This window comes from Ascaphus truei, chromosome 4 (assembly GCF_040206685.1).
Source record: "Ascaphus truei isolate aAscTru1 chromosome 4, aAscTru1.hap1, whole genome shotgun sequence".
Taxonomy (NCBI): Eukaryota; Metazoa; Chordata; class Amphibia; order Anura; family Ascaphidae; genus Ascaphus; species Ascaphus truei.
The window spans coordinates 387,784,379-387,803,920 of NC_134486.1; the positions used below are offsets into that span (position 1 = coordinate 387,784,379).

General features: G+C 44.5%; 1 protein-coding gene across 3 annotated transcripts in view; it reads left to right on the top strand.

The window, feature by feature from the left end:
• The window catches only part of RCAN2 (regulator of calcineurin 2), a 194,918-nt gene extending 176,184 nt beyond the window's left edge, over positions 1 to 18,734 (top strand). For all 3 annotated transcript variants that reach the window (XM_075598532.1, XM_075598534.1, XM_075598533.1), the window contains one exon: positions 14,909 to 18,734. In XM_075598532.1, the coding sequence (XP_075454647.1) occupies positions 14,909 to 15,069 (161 nt within the window). In that variant the 3' untranslated portion in view covers positions 15,070 to 18,734. The remainder of the gene's footprint in view (positions 1 to 14,908) is intronic.
• Positions 18,735 to 19,542: the final 808 nt, after the last annotated feature.

A 19,542-nucleotide genomic window follows, 5' to 3' on the forward strand; every position in this document is an offset into this window, starting at 1 on the left:
TTTTTCATTTTTTTTTTTAGAGTTATAGGATTGAAGCAGGGGGTCTCCGGAGCTGAACGACATTGATTTCATCTCCGGGGACCCACCTGCTTCCCGAGATACTTACCTCTGTATTGGGGTGCCAGTAGCATCTCCGGCTGGTCTATGTGGGGCTATCAAAATGGCAACTTAAATATTCCGTGTCACGCGGGTCAAGCCGTGACATCATCCCTTGCAGCTTCCTATTGGCCGTGTCAACATGACATTTGAACCTGCGGAGCTGCTACCGTCGCCGGCAAGTATCTTGGGAGTCATTGGGTCCCCATATCTGAAATTAACCAGGTTCTGCACCTGGGGGTGGGAGGGAAAGCATTATGTCAGTGAGCATATGCTCCTTTAAGTAAATGTATGCATGTACATGTAGCCCCCTGTAAACAGCACAGGCTATACCTATCTTCCTTCTGCTGTGGTAAGCCCTGTTAAGATCAGGCACCAGTAATCATCATGGGTTTTCCCCCTTAATAGCCCTATCCTGACTGTTAGAAGCAGGCCTGGACTCTGCTGCAGGCATGAGCAAGAGGGGAGGCTCTGCTGACATCATGAGGGGCGGGGCTAGCTCTATATTTAGCAGCCAACTCCGGTGAGTAGTTTGTCTTTCGTTCGAGATTAGTCAGAGTCTGGAGTTGCCGGTTAGTTATGCCGGGAGTATGCCGTGCCGCTAACAGGCCATGAGTCAAGAAATCCTTCGGATCGGACCGAGGATTTGGAGAGAACCACCGTTTCCCCTGCGCAGAGTGCAGGCGAAAGGAGAGAGTAAAGAATCAGCATCCTTTAGTAGAGCTGATAGAGTTATAGACTTGGTGGACCAATGTCCTCACCCCACTGCCAGGGGTGATGGGGAGAATCCAAGACCCACCGCGAGGCTAACCTCGGGGGTGGGCCACGGGGTATTGAAGCCCTAGCCCAGACCATCCTGCCGGAGGAGCGACTGGGAGGGAAGGAGAGGAGGAATAATCTGGGTGAAGGCGAGTGGCGTATAACCCGTCCTGGCTATTGTGTTGCGGCTGTTTGAAGCCCCTATCGTTGGGATATTGTTGCATTGTCAAATAAAGAGACTATTCTTCATCCGTAAAGACTGTGTGTGACTTGGAAAGTACTACCCTGGGACCCAAGGGGTTCTTCTATACCGGTCCTGTCCCATATTCCTGGGAGTATAGAAGATGGAGGCGCTGCACCACTAAGAGATCATGGAGGCTACCACCCCAGAAGCCCGGTCCTGGCTCCCCCACAACATTGCGGGATAGCTCAGGCCCTCCTGTTCCTCACAGGTACGCATCACACCGCATATAATCGGCCCTCATGCACCCTAGACACCACCGTAGAGTCTGGGGGGGGGGGGGGGGAAGCAGGGTTACATATGGGAAAAAAAGATGTAGCAAAGAGACCTTGTTTAATTAACCCTTTTGCAGAGCAATGCGTTGTCGGACCCTTTGGCAGCAAAGGAGTTAAAGAAAAAATATGTTTTGCATGATTATATCAATCAATGAGTATGCATTATAATGAGAACTGTAAATGAATTGATATCAAAGATTCATTCTAGATTGTAAGCTCCTTGGCACAAGGAGATCCTTCCTATATTCTCAGTTTGCCTTTACGTTATGTTCTCTTTTGCCATACAATGTTATTGTCCTCCCTCCCACATTGTACTGCGCTGTGGAATATGTTGGTGCCATACAAATAGCAAGCAGAGGGAGCAAAGCACACCAAAAATGGAGTATAAGATGGAATTAATGCAAAAAGATAATTTAATGACTACACAGGTCAACAGTATCCAACGTTTCGGTGCAGTGCACCTTTATCAGGGACGCAGAACAAATCACAGACCACCCTTAAATAGTGTCCATGAACCCCAAACAAACACTACCCACGGTCCATGGTTCATGGACACTATTTAAGGGTGGTCTGTCACTTGCTTTTTATCCCCGAAGAAGGTGCATTGCATCGAAACGTTGGCTACCTTTGACCTGTGTAGTCATTAAATGATCTTTTTGCATTAATTCCATCTTTTACTCCATTTTTGCTGTGCTTGGCTCCCTCTGCTTGCTATGCTACTCCTTGACTAGGATTTCTTTCGCCTTTATCACTCATCCTCTTCAGCATGCTTTTACACCCAGGATTTAGGGGCACCCCAAGTTGTTTTTTTTCCTGATCCCTTTTTCCATTTTACCGGGCCATGCAAATAACAGATAATAATCATGATAATCTCTAGGCTTCTTGCGCAGTCATCCAACGTGAAGGGCAACTTATCTATTTTTAAACAAGGTAGTAGATTTGCTCTCTGAGAAATGGACCGCTGCTGTAACTTGGCATCTATTATGATTCAGAGGAAGGGACAAGGGAACAGCAAGAATAACGTACTCTAAGCTGCCTTTATTACTAATTAATCACAGCTATGGAGCAGAGACCTTGTCATGCAATGGGACCTCTGTGGTCTGAACAGCTTTCATGGACATAAAATCTGCAGGTTTGGTGTGCAGGATTATTCATACATCGGTTATTCGTTTATTGCATAAATTAGCCGTTTTTACCCTGGTTATTTACTGATTCATTAGACGAGCCCTGGATGTGAAAATAGCTGGTAGAAAACATGAGAGATTTTACTCTGATGCCTGGTGGGAAGGAGAAAGCTAGCTCCCTCTTAATAAACCTCTACAGGAGGATGCCCCAGCTTTGCCAGGGCAGACTCTGCTACTTTCCTGGGACACAGGGTTTTGGTATGTGAGTGATCTCCGACACTGAAGTCCTCAGTGTATGGCACATTGAACAAGCCTCAGCCCCCTTAGTCAATCTTCCAACACGGGCTGTTCTGGCAGCCCCCTGCTAGTATCGAGGTGTGAATTCTTGCAGCCATTCATCATGAATGGAAATTCAGATTTCCAGAGCTATAGTGCCGTCCTAAAATGGCAGAGGGTTGGGGAAGCACAGTTGGTTGGTATGTGTGGCGTGTTGTACAGGAAACATAGAATACAATATTCCAGGGGTTCTCAACTCTTGTCCTCAAGAACCCACAAACAGTTCAGGTTTTCAGGATATCCCTGCTTCAGCACAGGTGGCTCAATCAGTGGCTCAGTCACTGAGACTGCTTCACCATGGGTGGCTCAATCAGTGACTCAGTCAAAGACAAAGTCCAAGACTGAGCCCCTGAAGTAGCCACCGGTGCTGAAGCAGGGATATCCTGAAAACCTGACCTCTTGCAAGGGGGTGGGGGGGTCTTGTGGACTGGAGTTGGCCACCTCTGCACTATCCTATCACCAATTGCTTATGAAGAAGCGTACTGAGGCACAGTTATGGTAGCTACTGACCTCTAATCATGGTTTAGGGACTCCTACTGTAAGTAGCTTCATGTGAATGGCTAAAGGAATAGTTCAGGGGTAATGTCACCGCCTTCGCAGCAGGCCAACACCGTTCTAATCTCAGTAACATGCTCTTTGTGACCTTGGGCAAGTGACCTTTTTCTCCTGAATCAGGCACCAAGATTAGATTCTCGACAGGGATTAATTGTGCCTGTTACATTCTGTGTCCACTGTCAGCGCTGTATAAGAAACACATGTTATTATTCTATTACCAATTCCTCTGTGAACAAGGTTACTTGATGGGGCTTTTTTTTCTAGAGAAATTACAGAACCGGGTTAAAGCTCTCAGGTCGGCTTGTTTGATCAAAGGGAAATTCAAAATAACTCTGATTGCCAAAGTATGTTGTATCAGCGAACGATATTGAGGATTGCTTATACAGTATGTAAAATGAGGAGTTTTGTAACGCATGTACAGATGAGGTCTGTGTCAATGACCACTTTGCTGTGATGTGTTGTGACATACTGTATCACAATATTAATTGCTCACATTAGCATTGAGTCTTACGGAATGCCTGTCACATTTTGGGCTGTACTGTGTTGTCGCTGTTATAAATGAAATAATCTACATGCAGGACTGAATGGGACTGAATGGGTTTCAGTGAAATAAAAATCAGCATGCAAATTTTTGTGTGCAGGATTATTGATACAGCTCAACCCCCTTATAACACTGTGCTTGGGGTTCAGAGAATCACATCGCATATATAAGCGGATCGCAGTAGAAATAATGCACAATTGCATGCATTGTACAATAAAGTATTTAAGATACCAATAATCGTGTTGTAAATGTAACGGGTTTCCCCCCCCCCCCCAATCGCAGATTCTACTGTGTGGGTGCAGGAAACATATATTGTTACTCGGTGTGGTGCATAACCTGTTGGCTCACAGGAGGGCTGAGCTTCTGCCACGGGGAACCTGGGGCACTTATACTATGGACAACTTACTTATAACGATGCAGCGCCTCCACCTGCGATGGCTCCCACCAGAGGGGGAGTGGTTCCTCGCAGGACAATCAATAAACACATACACAGTGATTATATTAACTAATACCTTTACTAACAAGCAGTATAACATATCACGCAATACCTTTATATAACCTGTGTCCCTCTCTAGAGGAGACACCTACTGCGTCGCGCAGGACGCTTCCCCAACACCAAGTGAGCCCACCCAGTGTCCAAAGAAACCCCACCCAATGTCCCGCACTCTTGCAGAGAGTCAATGGGTGACTGCGCAGTCACAGTTAAGCTAAGGGCCCGGTGGTGCACTTATGTATCAGATACCTGCCGAGCACTCCGGTACTCGGATCAGCAACTGGTTTCGCAAAGGGTCAGACGTGTGATGAATCCGTCTGATCCTCCAACCGAACTCCTGGCACGCGTGGACCGCCAGGGCGGTCCCACTCTGGAATAGTCTCTGCGGACCCCAACGAGGGTCCGAACCGCTTTATCAGGAACAGCAGCAGCCGCTGTGTCTCTAAGTGGCACGTGCTACACTATAGGCCGTCCCTATAGTACAGCAACCTGTAGTGGCTTGGGGAACTCTTATGGGCCTACAGGGGTTAAGGACCTGTCCCACTCCCCTAACTACCCAAGTCCCTTCAGCCTCACTAAATGCTGACAGCCAACGTGCTGCGCAACAAGGTGCCTGCCTGTCAGACCTCACAGCACTGACCGCTGTGACTCTGACAAGGCAGCACTCTAATACTAAGGGCAGCATCCCTATCTTGGGCCTCCCTCAGTAATTAACCCACTACCCTAGTGGGGGGTTGGGGCCTAACTGGGGTGCGGGTACCTATAGGGCCGCAGGAGCTGTACTCGCTCCCCGCGCCCTGCCTTCCCTCACAGCTCCCCTGCTCCAACGGATTTGAGTGACAGGGTCCCTCTCACTAGAGCAGTCCCTGGCAACACTCTCTCTCTCAGAGTACTTAGCTACCTCAGACCCAGGGGGTGCTGGCCTAGTACAGCGAGTCCTGGACTCCTGTACCCTACCTCCTTCCTTGGGCTGCTCCGGTCTCTGACTGCTAGCTAACGTGCTGTAAGCCCGCCAAATGTATCTCTTCTGCAGAGGCTTCCTAAGCCCTATTGGCTCCCTGGTGTCACGTGGGGCATACAGAGGCTCATGGGATCTGTAGTCCCAGCTCAGAGCCTTCCCTGAATGGCTAGGGCTTTGCGGGCTTTTCCTACCCTGCACTGCGCTTGCGCAAGCTTCCTCTGGCTGACCTAACCTTCCCTGGTCTCTCCCTGCTCTCGCGCGAGCTATCCCTAGCTCTGGGGCCTTACCTGCGCCTACGCGATCACTGCGCATGCGCGAGACTGTCTTCAATGGCGGCGCCCTCTTCGCCGGCCGCCGGGACCTTAGAGACGCGATCGTGGCCTTAGCAACGGCCCGATCGCGTCCCCGGCAACCGGCCGCATGCGGGGGAAGCCGCGCTGCTCCCTGCTCCAGCCCCCACCCTTGGAAGCAGCCGTCGGGTCTGTCGGCACCCGCGACCGCGCTGCACCAAGGGAGGGGGGTCTCCAGGAGCCACGGTAGCTCCAGGCTACATAAAGTATTCAGAAATACGAAAATTGGGAGCCGCGCTTGCATCGCGCTATAAACGGATTCGCGTTGTAACGGATCGCGTTATAACGGGGTTGAGCTGTATGTCAGTCATTAGCTTTCAGTGAAGTAATAATAGCCAAAGGACAGGGCTATTACCTGGCTATTTATGCCCAGAGTGGAAGGACCAGGACCAAGGGTCCCCTACCCTCCTGCTCGACAGAACAGGACACTGGTCATGCATCATACCCCCATAATCAGCAGGACATGTTGCAGGATCCCAACCCCCTGCTTCCCATCATTCCATCTTCTTGAGAGGTGGGTGGTCTGCGTGGGGAGGGTCTGGTGGGCCTGGCGGCTGTCTGAGTAGCAATAGGGGAGGTGGAGGAAGGAATTCAGAGGGCAAAGAGGGTCTTATTGAATGCAGTAGATTGGTGAGGTGCCAAGAACGCAGACTCCTTTGTTATGAGACTTAAGATCAACATGTATAATTTCACTAATATATTGCAAGATGATTTAGGAGGAGCACAAGAATTGTGCATTTGTTTTCCATAGATGTAAGGCCAATTCTACTCCTAGCTGCATAATCCATAAAGGTATTGAATTCTGTTATATTTCTGTATGCTCCCGTCCTCGCCTTCCACATACAACTTCTACTCCTTCGGGTGTTAAACCCTCTAACCTCCTACCCATCTCCTGTCACCCTCCCTCCTCTCTCCCTTTCTCCTGTGCCATTTGGAATGCTCGCTCCCTCTCTAACAAGCTCCTCTCTGTGCATGACTTCTTTCTCTCTCACTGTCTGCTCCTATTTGCTATAACTGAGACCTGGCTTACTCAGTCTGACTCTGCACTGGAAGCTGCCCTCTCTTATGGTGGCCTTTCTTTCTCTCATACTTCTCGCCCTGAGGGTAGGGTTGGAGGCGTGGGGCTCCTGCTCTCCTTTATCTGCAGCTACTGAACCGTTCCTATTCCTCCCTCTCTTGCTTTTCCCTCCTTTGAGGCTCACACTGTCCAGATCTCCTCTCCTCTCCCTGTCCATGTGGTGGTCATCTATCGCCCACCTACCTTTACTCATCCCCCTTCTGCCTTTCTCTGTCACTTTGAATCTTGGCTCTCTTTCTTTCTCTCCTCAGATTCCCCTGTTCTTCTCCTTGGGGACTTCAATTGCCACATTGATGACCCCTCTCTCCCTTGGGCTTCCTGCTTTCTCTCTCTAACCTCTTCTTTTGGCCTTCAGCAGTGGACTGCAGCCAGCACCCACAAAGATGGCCACTACCTAGACCTGGTTTTCACTAAAAACTTCTCTCTCTCCGATTTCTCCATTTCCCCTTTTCCTCCTTCTGACCATCACCTCATCTCATTCTCTCATTCTCTCTTCTCCCCTTCTCCACCTCCATCTACACCTCGCATCTGCAGAGACCTGTGCTCTATTAACCTACCAGCTTTTGATTCCACTTTACGCTCCTCCCTGTCCAGACCCTGACAATCAAGTCAGGAACTTCCCCTTTTAACCCCAGACCCTGGCTAAATTACCACACACGCATACTGCGTTTCTGCGCTCGTTCATCTGAACGCCTCTGGAGGAAATCTCACACTCTCGCAGACTTCCTTCACTACAAATGTTTGCTATCCTGTTTCAACTCTGCCCTCTCTCAGGCTAAACAAACCTACTTTTCCTCACTAATCAACACGCACAAATCTAATCCACGCAATCTTCTCTGTCTTTGACGCCCTACTCAGACCACCCACTGCTACCTGTTCTTCTTCCTCCATCTCACCTCAGGACTTTGCCGACTATTTCAAGGAAAAGGTGGAATTCATACGTCAGGCCATCCCCTCTGTTTCCGCCTCCCATGCTACACCTCTTCCTAACTCTCCTTCTGCATTCCTTGACTCATTATCCGCTGTCACAGAGGAGGATGTGTCGTTGCTGATCTCCTCTTCTCCCTCTACCACCTGCCCTCTTGACCCTGTTCCCTCCCATCTCCTAAAACCTCTTGCTCCTACTATAATCCCTATGCTCACACACATTTTTAACTCCTCCCTCTACTCTGGTACCTTTCCATCCTCCTTCAAACATGCAACAGTTATACCATTATTCAATAACAGCAAGCTTGACCCTACCTTTCTAACTATCGACCTGTCTCCCTCCTGCCTTTTGCCTCTAAACTCCTTGAACGTCTTGTATTCTCTCGCTTGCTCCATTTTCTCAACACCTATTCTCTCCTGGACCCTCTACAATCTGGCTTCCGCACTGCTCACTCTACTGAGATAGCCCTCAGTAAAATAACTAATGACCTCCATGTTGCCAAAGACAGATGTCATCACCCTCTTCTCATATTGCTCGACCTCTCTGCAGCATTTGATACTGTGGACCACCCTCTTCTCCTTCACATTCTCCATACTCTTGGCATTCGTAACAAAGCTCTTTCCTGGATCTCCTCTTGCCTCTTCCAGCGTACTTTCAGTGTCTCTTTTGCAAACACCTCCTCCTGTATTGATGTCTCTGTGGGGGTAGCCCAGGGCTCTCTCCTGGGACCTCTTCTGATTAGGTCACACTCTCTCTAGGTGACCTAATCACTTCTCTTGGGTTCAAATATCACCTCTATGCTGACGACACACACATTTACTTTTCTACCCGACCTTAAACCTGCGGTACAGGCTAAAGTTTCTGAATGTCTTTCGGCTATATCATCCTGGATGGCCCTCTGCCGACTTAAACTAAACATGGCAAAAACAGAGCTCCTCATACTTCCTCCCAAACCTGGCCCTATTCCATCCTTCTACAGTACATTACTGTCGAAAGTACCATCATTCACCCAGTAGCCCAAGCACGATGCCTAGGGGTCACACTCGATTCCTCTCTCACATTCTTTTCTCACATTCAAAATGTTTCTAAAACCTGTCGCTTTTTCCTCCGCAATATTACAAAGATACGCCCTTTCCTCTGCTGCTCGACTGCTAAAACTCTGACTCAGGCCCTCATTCTCTCCCGTCTTGATTACTGTAACCTCCTGCTGTCCGGGCTTCCTGCCTCCCACCTGTCTGCCCTACAATCTATCCTTAACAGAGCTGCCAGAATCACTCTGCTCTTTCCTAAATCTGTCTTGGCGTCTCCCCTGCTGAAATCCCTCTCCTGGCTTCCTATCAAATTCCGCATCTCACACTCAATTCTCCTCCTCACTTTTAAAGCTTTACACTCTTCTGCTCCCCCTTACATCTCAGCCCTAATTTCTCGCTATACACCATCCCAACTCTTTCGTTCTGCTCAAGGATGTCTTCTCTCTACACCTTTTGTATCCAAAGCCCTCTCCCGCCTTAAACCCTTCTCACTGACTGCCCCACACCTTCCTCTCAATATCCGACTAGCACCCTCTCTATCCACCTTTAAAACCCACCTACTTAAGGAAGCATATGAGTAGCTCGATGGCTGATAATTAACACCTCATACATTAACCTTGGCCCCTTGCAGACGCACTTACCAGAACACCCTCCTACTGTCTCTGTACGTTCTTCCTACCAAGCTCTTCGGAGCAGGGAATTCTTTTCCTAAATGTCACTTTTAAGTCTGAAGCACTTCTTCCCTTTGTGTTATTTATATCTTATTATTTATATGATTGTAACTATTACTGCTGTGAAGCGCTATGTACATTAATGGCGCTATACAAATAAAGACATACAAACATACATACATACATACATACATACATACATACATACATACATACATACATAGGGCTAGGTCTGAGCTCACCTATTTCTGTTTTACTGACTAATAATGTCTGAACTTTTGACCAATCAACATGCAGCATTTTAATAATGACCTCCTCCTGTTTAGCCTTTTGGCCAGAGATGGTTTTTAAACTATTCTTGACTAAAAAAACTTGCTTCAAATGTAGGAATCTTGAAGCCAAGATTCCTTTCATTTCATGCAATCTGTTACTGTTGGGGTATTTACCCCTTTGCCACCAAATGATCAAGCATGCTGGGCTTCCATAACATATAAGGGCTTAAGTATTGGAGATGGTACATGGCATCAATATGCAGAGAAATCACATGGTTCAAATGCAGCAAACTGGAAGTAAGTTTCCTACATTTGGTATGTGAAGCCTGGATTATTAACCCCATTTGCTGCCAGAGTGGGATGCATTGCAAAGCAATGAGATTAAGGCGTTTTATTTTGTATCCGCCAAAAACGTCCCACTCACGGCTTCAGCGAATATAACATGAGGCCCCAACTCAGGGGTTCTCAACCCCAGTCCTCAAGTCGCCCCCCCAACAGGTCAGATTTTAAGAATATCCCTGCTTCAGCATAGGTGGCTCAATCAGTGGCTCAGTCGAAGAGCCACCTATGCTGAAGCAGGGACTGATTGAGCCACCCATGCTGAAGCAGGGACTGATTAAGCCACCTGTGCTGAAGCAGGGTTATCCTACAAACCAGACCTGACGGTAGTCTTGAGGACTGGAGTTGGAAACCCCCCTTTACCTAGGGGATTGTGAATTTATCTGATGTCTTTTATACAGCAAGTCTTAAATGCATTGGTCTTTTATTTCATAAGTGCAGCAAAGCAACTGGAGCTTTCAAGCTGTCCTGCTTGGAGATGAAAGGAGCGCTAAGGGCGAAGATTTTATCTGTAAAATAATGTGACATTTAGACTGCTATTATTACCCTCTGGAAGGGAGAGGAAGGTGATTGACTCGGTGTGCTGGGGAATGGCTCGCCTTTGTGTGTACATAACGGCAGAGCCGTCTGTAGCTGACAATGACCAATTGGCCATTGGTGCAGGCTGGCAGCCCTGACGTCAGCTCGTGGCTGAGAAATTAGCTTGGAGCCCGGAGGGCAACAAAGCAAAGAGGAATCAAATCATTTCCTGATATAGCAAAGCCGAGTCAGCTCTCTCTCGCTTTCATTTCTGCGGCTCGTATCTACAAGCTCTGTGAGGCTTCATAGGGCCCGGCGAGAACAAGGGCTAAATATATTACCATGAAAGTGGCCGCGCATCCCAGATTACGAACATTGAAGGCAAGCGGTGCCTTTTATGACAGCACAGTGCCAATGAAACAATGTCAAAGACAGCTTCTCCGGTGATTCGGTAAAAATGCAGATATGCGTTTAGAGATGTAGACGGCGTCATTATTCATAGTGATCACGCAACAAAACCCCGGCCCTGTACAACTCGGAATAATACTGTGTTTCCAAGGGATTCAGTGGCATTGCTGGTACAGGATACTTACAAAAAGACCCAAGGGGGTCCAAAAAGATCCTACAATATGCACTCACTGTGGATTTATCAATCATAACCATATGAGACCTAGAGATATAATATCTCGATCACTAATAGTGATAGAATAAACTGACTCATACACAACCTCCTATGCAGTTCGTGTAAGGATGTAAGGATATCAAATATGATATCACATGCATTTTTTATATAATGGTTTAATATAACTTTATTATTTTTCAGCGCGATCCTTACATGAACTGCATAGGAGGTTGTGTATGAGTCAGTTCATTCTATCACTATTAGTGATCGAGATATTATATTTCTAGGACTCATATGGTCATTATTGATAAATCCACAGCGAGTGCATATTGTAGGATCTTTTTGGACCCTCTTAGATCTTTTTGTAAAAATGCTCAATGTTTCCTACTTGCACCCTGAATGAAGTATCTTGGCAATGATACGATTGATTGTACTACTGTAGGTTGAGCGGCCTAGGTTATCGCTTTGGTACAGCATACTGCAATATATTCAACACACCGCACTAAAAAGGACAATTAACACGCTGCATTAGTATTTGTGGAGTCTATTCGCTGAGTTCTAAAATCATTAATGTGTCAGTAAAAAAAAAGGTATATGCCTATTCACTAAGGCTGGTGGCACTGACTGTTAACAGCATGTGTATACCATCAGAGTTTCATGAAACGGCATGGGGTGCTCAACTCCAGTTCTCAAGACCCCCTCCCCCCCCTCCCACAACAGGTCAGGTTAAGGATATCCCTGCTTCAGCACAGCTGGCTCAATCAGTCCCTGCTTCAGCACTGATGGCTCAATCAGTCCCTGCTTCAGCACAGGTGGGTGGGATATCCTTAAAACCTGACCTGTCGGGCAATCTTGAGAACTGCAGTTGAGCCCCTTGGAGTAGCATTAAGACCACGCATTAAAGAAAAGAATGTAGTACACCAGACTTGTACCTCACATCTAATTAATTCATCCCCTTTTGTGCTGAAGTGCACACACTGCATTATTGTGCACCATTCTGCAGGGGCGCAAGGTACACCATGCAAAAATAATTGACACCAAGCCCCGCTTAGTAACACATACTGGAAATGCAGGAAAGTAAAAACAATGAGGTGTGTAAAACCTTCTTCTTTTCTAGCATTTGAATTTATTTTTTCCATTAAAGTCTCAATGCTTCACTGCAGAAAAAGTGAAATTATACCATTTAAACTGCTTTTGTTGAGGTTTTATTACACAAATGAAGTAATAAAGCTGCAAAGTGGAAGCAGCTGGAGCAGAGTTCTAATGCTTTTTAGTAAGTTCTACAAAAATAATGATACATGTACAGTACATGTCTCTTAAATTGAGAGCTACTGTTGCATTTCACAGTGAAGTATGTTATTAGGTCTTAAAGAAAAACAATTAAAACATTTTATAAAATGTATGTATATAATTTGTACCTTCTGAGCATTAAAGATGCCACATGTGTTACTTCAATTTTCTTCCATCACTTTTCAAAACGTAGTTTTTTCCCCCCATTATTATGGCAAAGAAAGTACAGTGTATGTATGTATGAATGTATATTTATTTTTTATATAAAGCCATTCAGGTACATAGTGCTTTACAATACATAATATTATAACACAGTGGGAATAAGCACTTCAGATATAAAATAATAGGAAAAGTAGTCCCTGCCCCGAAGAGCTTACAATCTAAGTGGTAAGTGGGGAGAACTCACAGACACAGCAGGAGGGTGTTCTGGTACGTGCGTCTGCAAGGGGCCAAGGTCAGTGCATATGAGATGCATAGTGTCAGAATTACATTAAGAATGTAAGGTAAGCTGCCTTGTCACTTGAGTCATTAATATTAAAAAGTACGCTGCCTGTCATTAATATTAAAACATAGCACAAATCCATCTTTCAGTTCTCGGATTTTTAAATTACTGTATCGTGCCCAAAATTAATTCAGCTCATCTGCATCAACACAAACTGTATATTTTATCTTTTGTATAGCAAACGTTTCAGGCACCTCAGGACTCAGAGGCAAACTAGATCTGGGACTAGAGATGGGGGGAACCAGTCCAAATCCATTTCCCGGATTGTTTCAAATTTGCTATTCAAAATCCGTGTAAAATCTGCCGGCGGATTGTTACAGCTTTAATCCGCACGGATGGATCCAAAACTGCCATTGGAAACAATACTCTGGCGGATTTAAAGAATTCTTTAAAAAGTCGGTGGACTGCGGAATCTGCGGATGGATTGTCGTTGTTAAAAAAAACAAAAAAAAAAATAACCTGCAAAAGGCAAATCTCCTTTTTGAGACCCACGGACCAAAGGAACCGGCGCATCCAAATCCACCCAAAGAAATCACCCATCTCTCTTTCTGATGCAACCACCCAACATTCTATTAATTTGCACATTAGGGGCATTCACCCATGTGCCCGTGCATTGGTTAATCCTAAAACCTGGTGTGGTCAGTGCTCCCCGAGGAGAGGTTAGCCTTTGGAGGTTGCCATGTAGACCAAAGCACCAGAAATATGCTTTTAAACATTCCATTACAGCGGTGAAGCTCTGTGACATATAACTGTAAAGTACAGATGTAGCAGCCATTATTTCACCTTCGGGTGCATTAGCCTCATCTCTTTTTGTATTAATCAGGCCCCTTTTTTCCCATGCAGCTAATGGATTCTCCGTGGAGATTGCTCCTGCTGAATAGTTGTGTGTGTCCCAATGCAATGCGCCAGCTGCTATATCTGTACTGAAGACACTATACATATTCAAGTTCAAGGTCTCCTGGCCCCTTCATCAGGTCTTATAAATAACGACATACATACAGAACCATGGATAGCTCCTACCAATTACAGTATGCAGCTCATACCCAAAGTTATGGCAGAGTTCTCATTGAGCACACTGCCCTCTCTAAGATTCTGGGTGCTTTCTTCTTTTTGACCAATGTAGTTTGCTTTAGTATAAACACTGATTTTCCCACTGTGCAGAACTATTGAGTAGTCTCCCTTTGAATGTCTTGTTCAGGCAATGAATCCTGAAAACAGGGTGGTTCAGGCTGCTTGTACAGTAAGCCGAAGCAGGGAGCTGTCCAGGGTGCTGTGGCATGTTATTCTTAAACAATGATTGATGATGGCATTGAGCCAATAAGCTTGTGCATTCAAGAGTCGCAGATGCAGCCCCACATAGGGTCAAAATTAGAGATGCAGCCCCACATAGGGTCAAATTGAACTGAATTGCAGTGGTATGTTTAATTGGTTAGAACTAGATGTATGACACAATTTACAAATAAACCAGATACATACATTGAACACATTTGTGAAAGTTTATCTCGACAATCTTTGTAACCACTGTATTTTGAAGTTTACGGTGGATTTGATAGTTGGCTCCTTATCATGGTCACTATTCATAATTTTCCCTTCGACATAGAAGAAGTGTCCGTAAATTAGAAACAAGCGTGACAATTATCCCGCATTCAGAATACCCCGTTCTCACTGAAACCATGGAAAACAATTAGTGTTATTTCTAAATATTAGATTTATTTTTTTTAAAGGCCTCACATACCTAGTTTTAATAAGATTTTACCTATTACATTTTTTATTTTGAGAGAGAGAGATTTCTGGCCGAGTGAGCGAACCTGCATCTTCAGAGTTGTGTGTATCTTGAGTGTCTGCCTCAGAATGTATTGACTGATTTTCTGTCTACAACTTCTTTATACAGTATCTTCTCACATTACTGCTTTGGTTTTCCCCAGGTGAGAAGTTTGAGCTGCATGCGGGGACAGAGTCCACTCCCAGCGTCGTGGTCCATGTGTGTGACAGCGACATGGAGGAAGAAGAGGACCCAAAGAACTCACCAAAGCCTAAGATCATCCCAACCCGACGCCCTGGTGTGCCACCAACCAAGTCTATCTGAGGCGTTCTTTTAGCACAGGGGTGGCCAACTACAGCCTTCAAGAGCCATCAAGAGATCAGGTTTTAAGGATATCCCTGCTTCAGCACAGGTGGCTCAGACTGATTGAGCCCCCAGTGCTGAAGCAGAACTATACTTAAAACCTGACCTGTTGGTGGCCCTTGAGAACTTGAGTTGGCCACCCCTGTTCTAGCACAATGTTATCACTATTCCTTTTAACACAGCTTTTATATCCTTTATTCCTTTAGAAAGTAGAATATTCTCATTTTTATAGGAAAGTTATTGGCACATAGCGACATTAAATGTGACAATATGGAAGTTGTAGTTAAGCCTCAGTTAACCCCATCAGTGCCAAGTGGACTGGCAGTGCATTGCAAGTCCGTCTGGTCCTGCATGGGTTTATAAAGGGCTAAAACCAGGAGTGTTTTGGGGCTACCAAGTCATCATATCAGAAAAGCAACAGCAAAAAAAATAAAATTATAAATAAACACAAAATTCATGAAAAAAAAATCTTATTTTAAATGTAACATTTGCACATCAAGCTAAAAGGAAAAGATTAGATTCACCAGTTTGTTTTCTTTTGTCCATTAACAGCTGTGTGCTTTGTGTTCTTAAAGGCCAATGAAACAGGACCAGAGATAAACATAACTACAGACTGAAGGAGGTACTGAGTATCACACTGAGACACTTGGGTAAAGAAAGTAATATATGGGTGTAACTATTTGGTTATTTACAAATAGGTTGTGTAATTAAAAAACAAAAATCTGTAAAGCAATGGAGAAAAAAACCCCAAGTAGTTTTATTTTAATTTGATGATTTTTCAGCACAAAAGCCATTATACTGTAATCATATAGGAGTATAGTATACACAAATTAGTTGATATAGTTTAAAACACACACATCTATCTGCATGTGTGTATGTCTTACAGCTGAGCACTAGTGAAACAAGTTTATCGGATTTATTCTATTACACTACATCGTGTATGTGTATGTATATATACATCTATGTATGTACCCCTTGCTGCAGTGGAAGTGCTGTGTGCTGGGCGATAATGGTGAAAGGCAGGGTTGCAGACCTGTCTAAGACATGCAAATGACGAAATGAGCATACAGTAATATTTCCATTTGCTATATATATATATATATATATATATATATATATATATAAAAAATATGTATATATATATATATATATACGTATATATTTTACATACACACACACACCTGGTCGAGTATAATGAAACATAACTGTCTATACAGCTATTAAACTACTACTATTATTTTAGACCATGTATGAACTAGTATTTCTAGTGCTGATCTGTAAGAAATACAACTTGTAACAGGCAAGCGGTTTGAATGGGAAGGTTCCAAGTAGTGGAGATAAGAGCAGCATTGCAGTGGTTATTCACATTCAGATAGGAAGTATGCTTCTTCTGTATACTAAATTAATTCATGTAATGCAACTGTAGCAGAGTTTTCCCTGTGTGTCTCAATTAGACTTCAATTGTAATATCAGCTGAAAACTTTGTACAAGCACCCAAACAACTCAACCCATAGCTTGTCAGCCATACACAGTAGTGGAGTAATAACACAGAAATTGCAAGGATTCACTATGCAGTTTCCTGTGCTACGTGTATGAGGGGGCAGCTGTGTGGTGAGTACATAAAACTGGCCCCTGCTATGCCCCCCTCCCCTGCAGTCCACTGTTCTGAAAGTTGGTGGGATTAGAAGTGAGTAGAATTATCTCTCAGATGTCAGTATGTGGGAGATACCAGCACTGTGTCATATCTCATTGGCCTATACTGTACTATAAGATAGAGCCCAGTATGCATGAGAACCAGTCATGTCCCTTGTTAGAACTGCTTGAGATGCAAGGTTCTGTAACATTACCTACAGGCATTACCCCCATGTGATAGGTAGAGATTGTAGAATTCCCTGTCTGAACAAACCATCGTCGTCTCTTTCTTGTGTGCACCTGACATTTGACGTCTCAGCATGGCAGAAATAATTCTCCATCAAGAATGAGCAAAAATCGGTTACTGTTGGGACATTGCAGGTTTTTGTTAATAACACCCTGACGTATCTCACCGTAGCCTAAAAGATCTAAGATTGTTATTAGGCCAGATAAAATGTGTTCAAGCAAATGCTTTTTTGTACATTTGTATAATTGCCTGAGTATGGTGTTTAGTAAAATTAGTTACAATTTGAGTAGGAAAATGAAACTGTGATTATTTAGGATGTATGATTTCAAGAGCCTGAGATAACACACAATTCCTGTAATCCCCTGGCAGACAGAGAGACACACTACACATTCACTCTTAGTAAAAGGCAAAATCTATAATATTTTTTTTCTCATTAAATACTTTCATACATTTTTGTCTTTTCATTTGACAATTTAAAAAAAAAAGAGAAAAAGAAAAAAAGACCTAAATGAAACTAAAAGCACAGATTGTTAATTTCTGTGAACCACATTACTTTATTAAGGAGATGTGCCATAGAAACAGCAATATTATGGCTCAGTGCCTATATATTCAACTATAAAATACATCATCTTGCAATTAAAAAAAGTAGAGTTTTGGGTGAGTACAGCAATAATACATTTATTTTATCCCAATTTTGACCTAAGAGCAAATACACCCTTCATATAATATCAATTTACATGGCTACATTTAGATTAGGGACTAAGTAACTAGAAGAATACATGAGCCACTGCACTTTGGTAATTAACGAGGGTTTCAGAAATTAAGGGTGTCATTCATTAAACTGCAATAGTGTGATGATCAGCACTAGCACAGTTTAATGAATAACCCCCCAAAGTCTGTTAAAACTGCAGACTGTTTGATACCCAGATCCAAGTTGTCTCCCCGAACTGACTTCACGGATACCTAAAATAGGGTGAACAAAAGCTCCATATCCAGCCATTTCAAACTAATTTCAGGCTGTTGAGAAAGTTGTATGTGGAGGATACAAGGCCAATAAGCTAAAGAAGGACCCGGGGAAGGCTGGATGCCTGGGCAGAGCCTGTGAAGAATGCCGACAGTTATAAAATACATATATATCTGAAACCCTGGTAGCACTGTATGCCAGAGCTGTGCAGTTTGCCTGTTCTATGAAGACAGCCTTACAGTCCCTAACAAAATGTGACACAGTTGCACTTCTGCTTTGTACAGTTCAAAGCACAAGCAGATCATGTTAAAAGACCTTTCCTTTAAAAACAACATCCCCCCCCCCTCCCCAGCCAGGTGGGAAGCAGGGGGTCTCTCGAGCTGAACCACGTTACTTTCAGATCTGGGGACCCCCTGCTCCCTGAGATTCTTACATCTGAATGTGATGCCGGTATCTCACTGCTGTGTAAAGGGTCCTCGTCACACGGGCCAATAGGAAGCCGCAAGGGATGATGTCTCAGCTTCTTATTTGCCCACGGGACCTTTAAATTGACTTTGTCTGTGCCTGGATGGAGCTGCTACAGGCAGGACCTTCCGATGTAAGTATCTGGAGAAGCAGGAGGTCTCCAGCGCTGAAATCAACGCAATTCAGCTCTGGAGACACCTCAAAAACAAGAGGTATAGCCACTTTAACCTCTGCTGACAACATTGATAATATTTTAAATGAGTACAGAAGCAATGTATTGAATGGTATGTTTCCTATTAAATGTGTTACATGCTTTTGTATGAGTCATCTCTCTGTATTTCTTTTGTTCCGGTTCATGAAATGTTATCAATAACAAGTTTACTAGTTACCCAGGTATGGAAAAAAAAAAACTTCCCCATATACAGTAAATAATGCATCAGTGGGATCTAAAGATTACAGGTACTTCCATTCCCTGGTGAGAGACCAGGAGACTATATCGTGTACACCAATCCCATTACTATAGCACGTGTTTTGTCTTATACAGGAGACACAAATGTGCACACATTAGAATTGCATGAAGAATCTATAGGCTGCTGCTCCATCACTTCATAGAGAAATGTTTTAGGATTAGGTTTATTTTGCACACATGGTAACTTTAGCCACCTTAAAAACTTTCTCTACTGTACAACTATTTCTATGGAGAATTTTTATTGTTTATATAATAAAATGTGACGCAAATGAAAAATAAAAACCTTGCGTATCACACAACAATGTTAAACTTCCAGCAAGGGGAGGGCACACAAAAAATAGGGTAATCCTGTCTAATATATATACTGTATATATTGGTGTAGGGGTGTCCTGGGTTCCGCTCACCTCGCTGCAGGGCGCATCCTGAGGGGGTGTGTATTGAGGGAGCATTCGGAGGTTCAGCGGCGGCCCGGTAGCACAGGGTGCCAGCATGTTTGTTGGGCTTTGCGCAATAGTCAGGCGCGACTGCCCGGAGCGGAGAGAGTTTGCGCATGCGCAGTGTAACGCGCGCGAACCGCTGGCCAGTCACCAGGGGTCTCTGCAGTAAACTACAGGTCCCATGAGCCTCAGCAGCACCACATGACCCCAGGGAATGAAT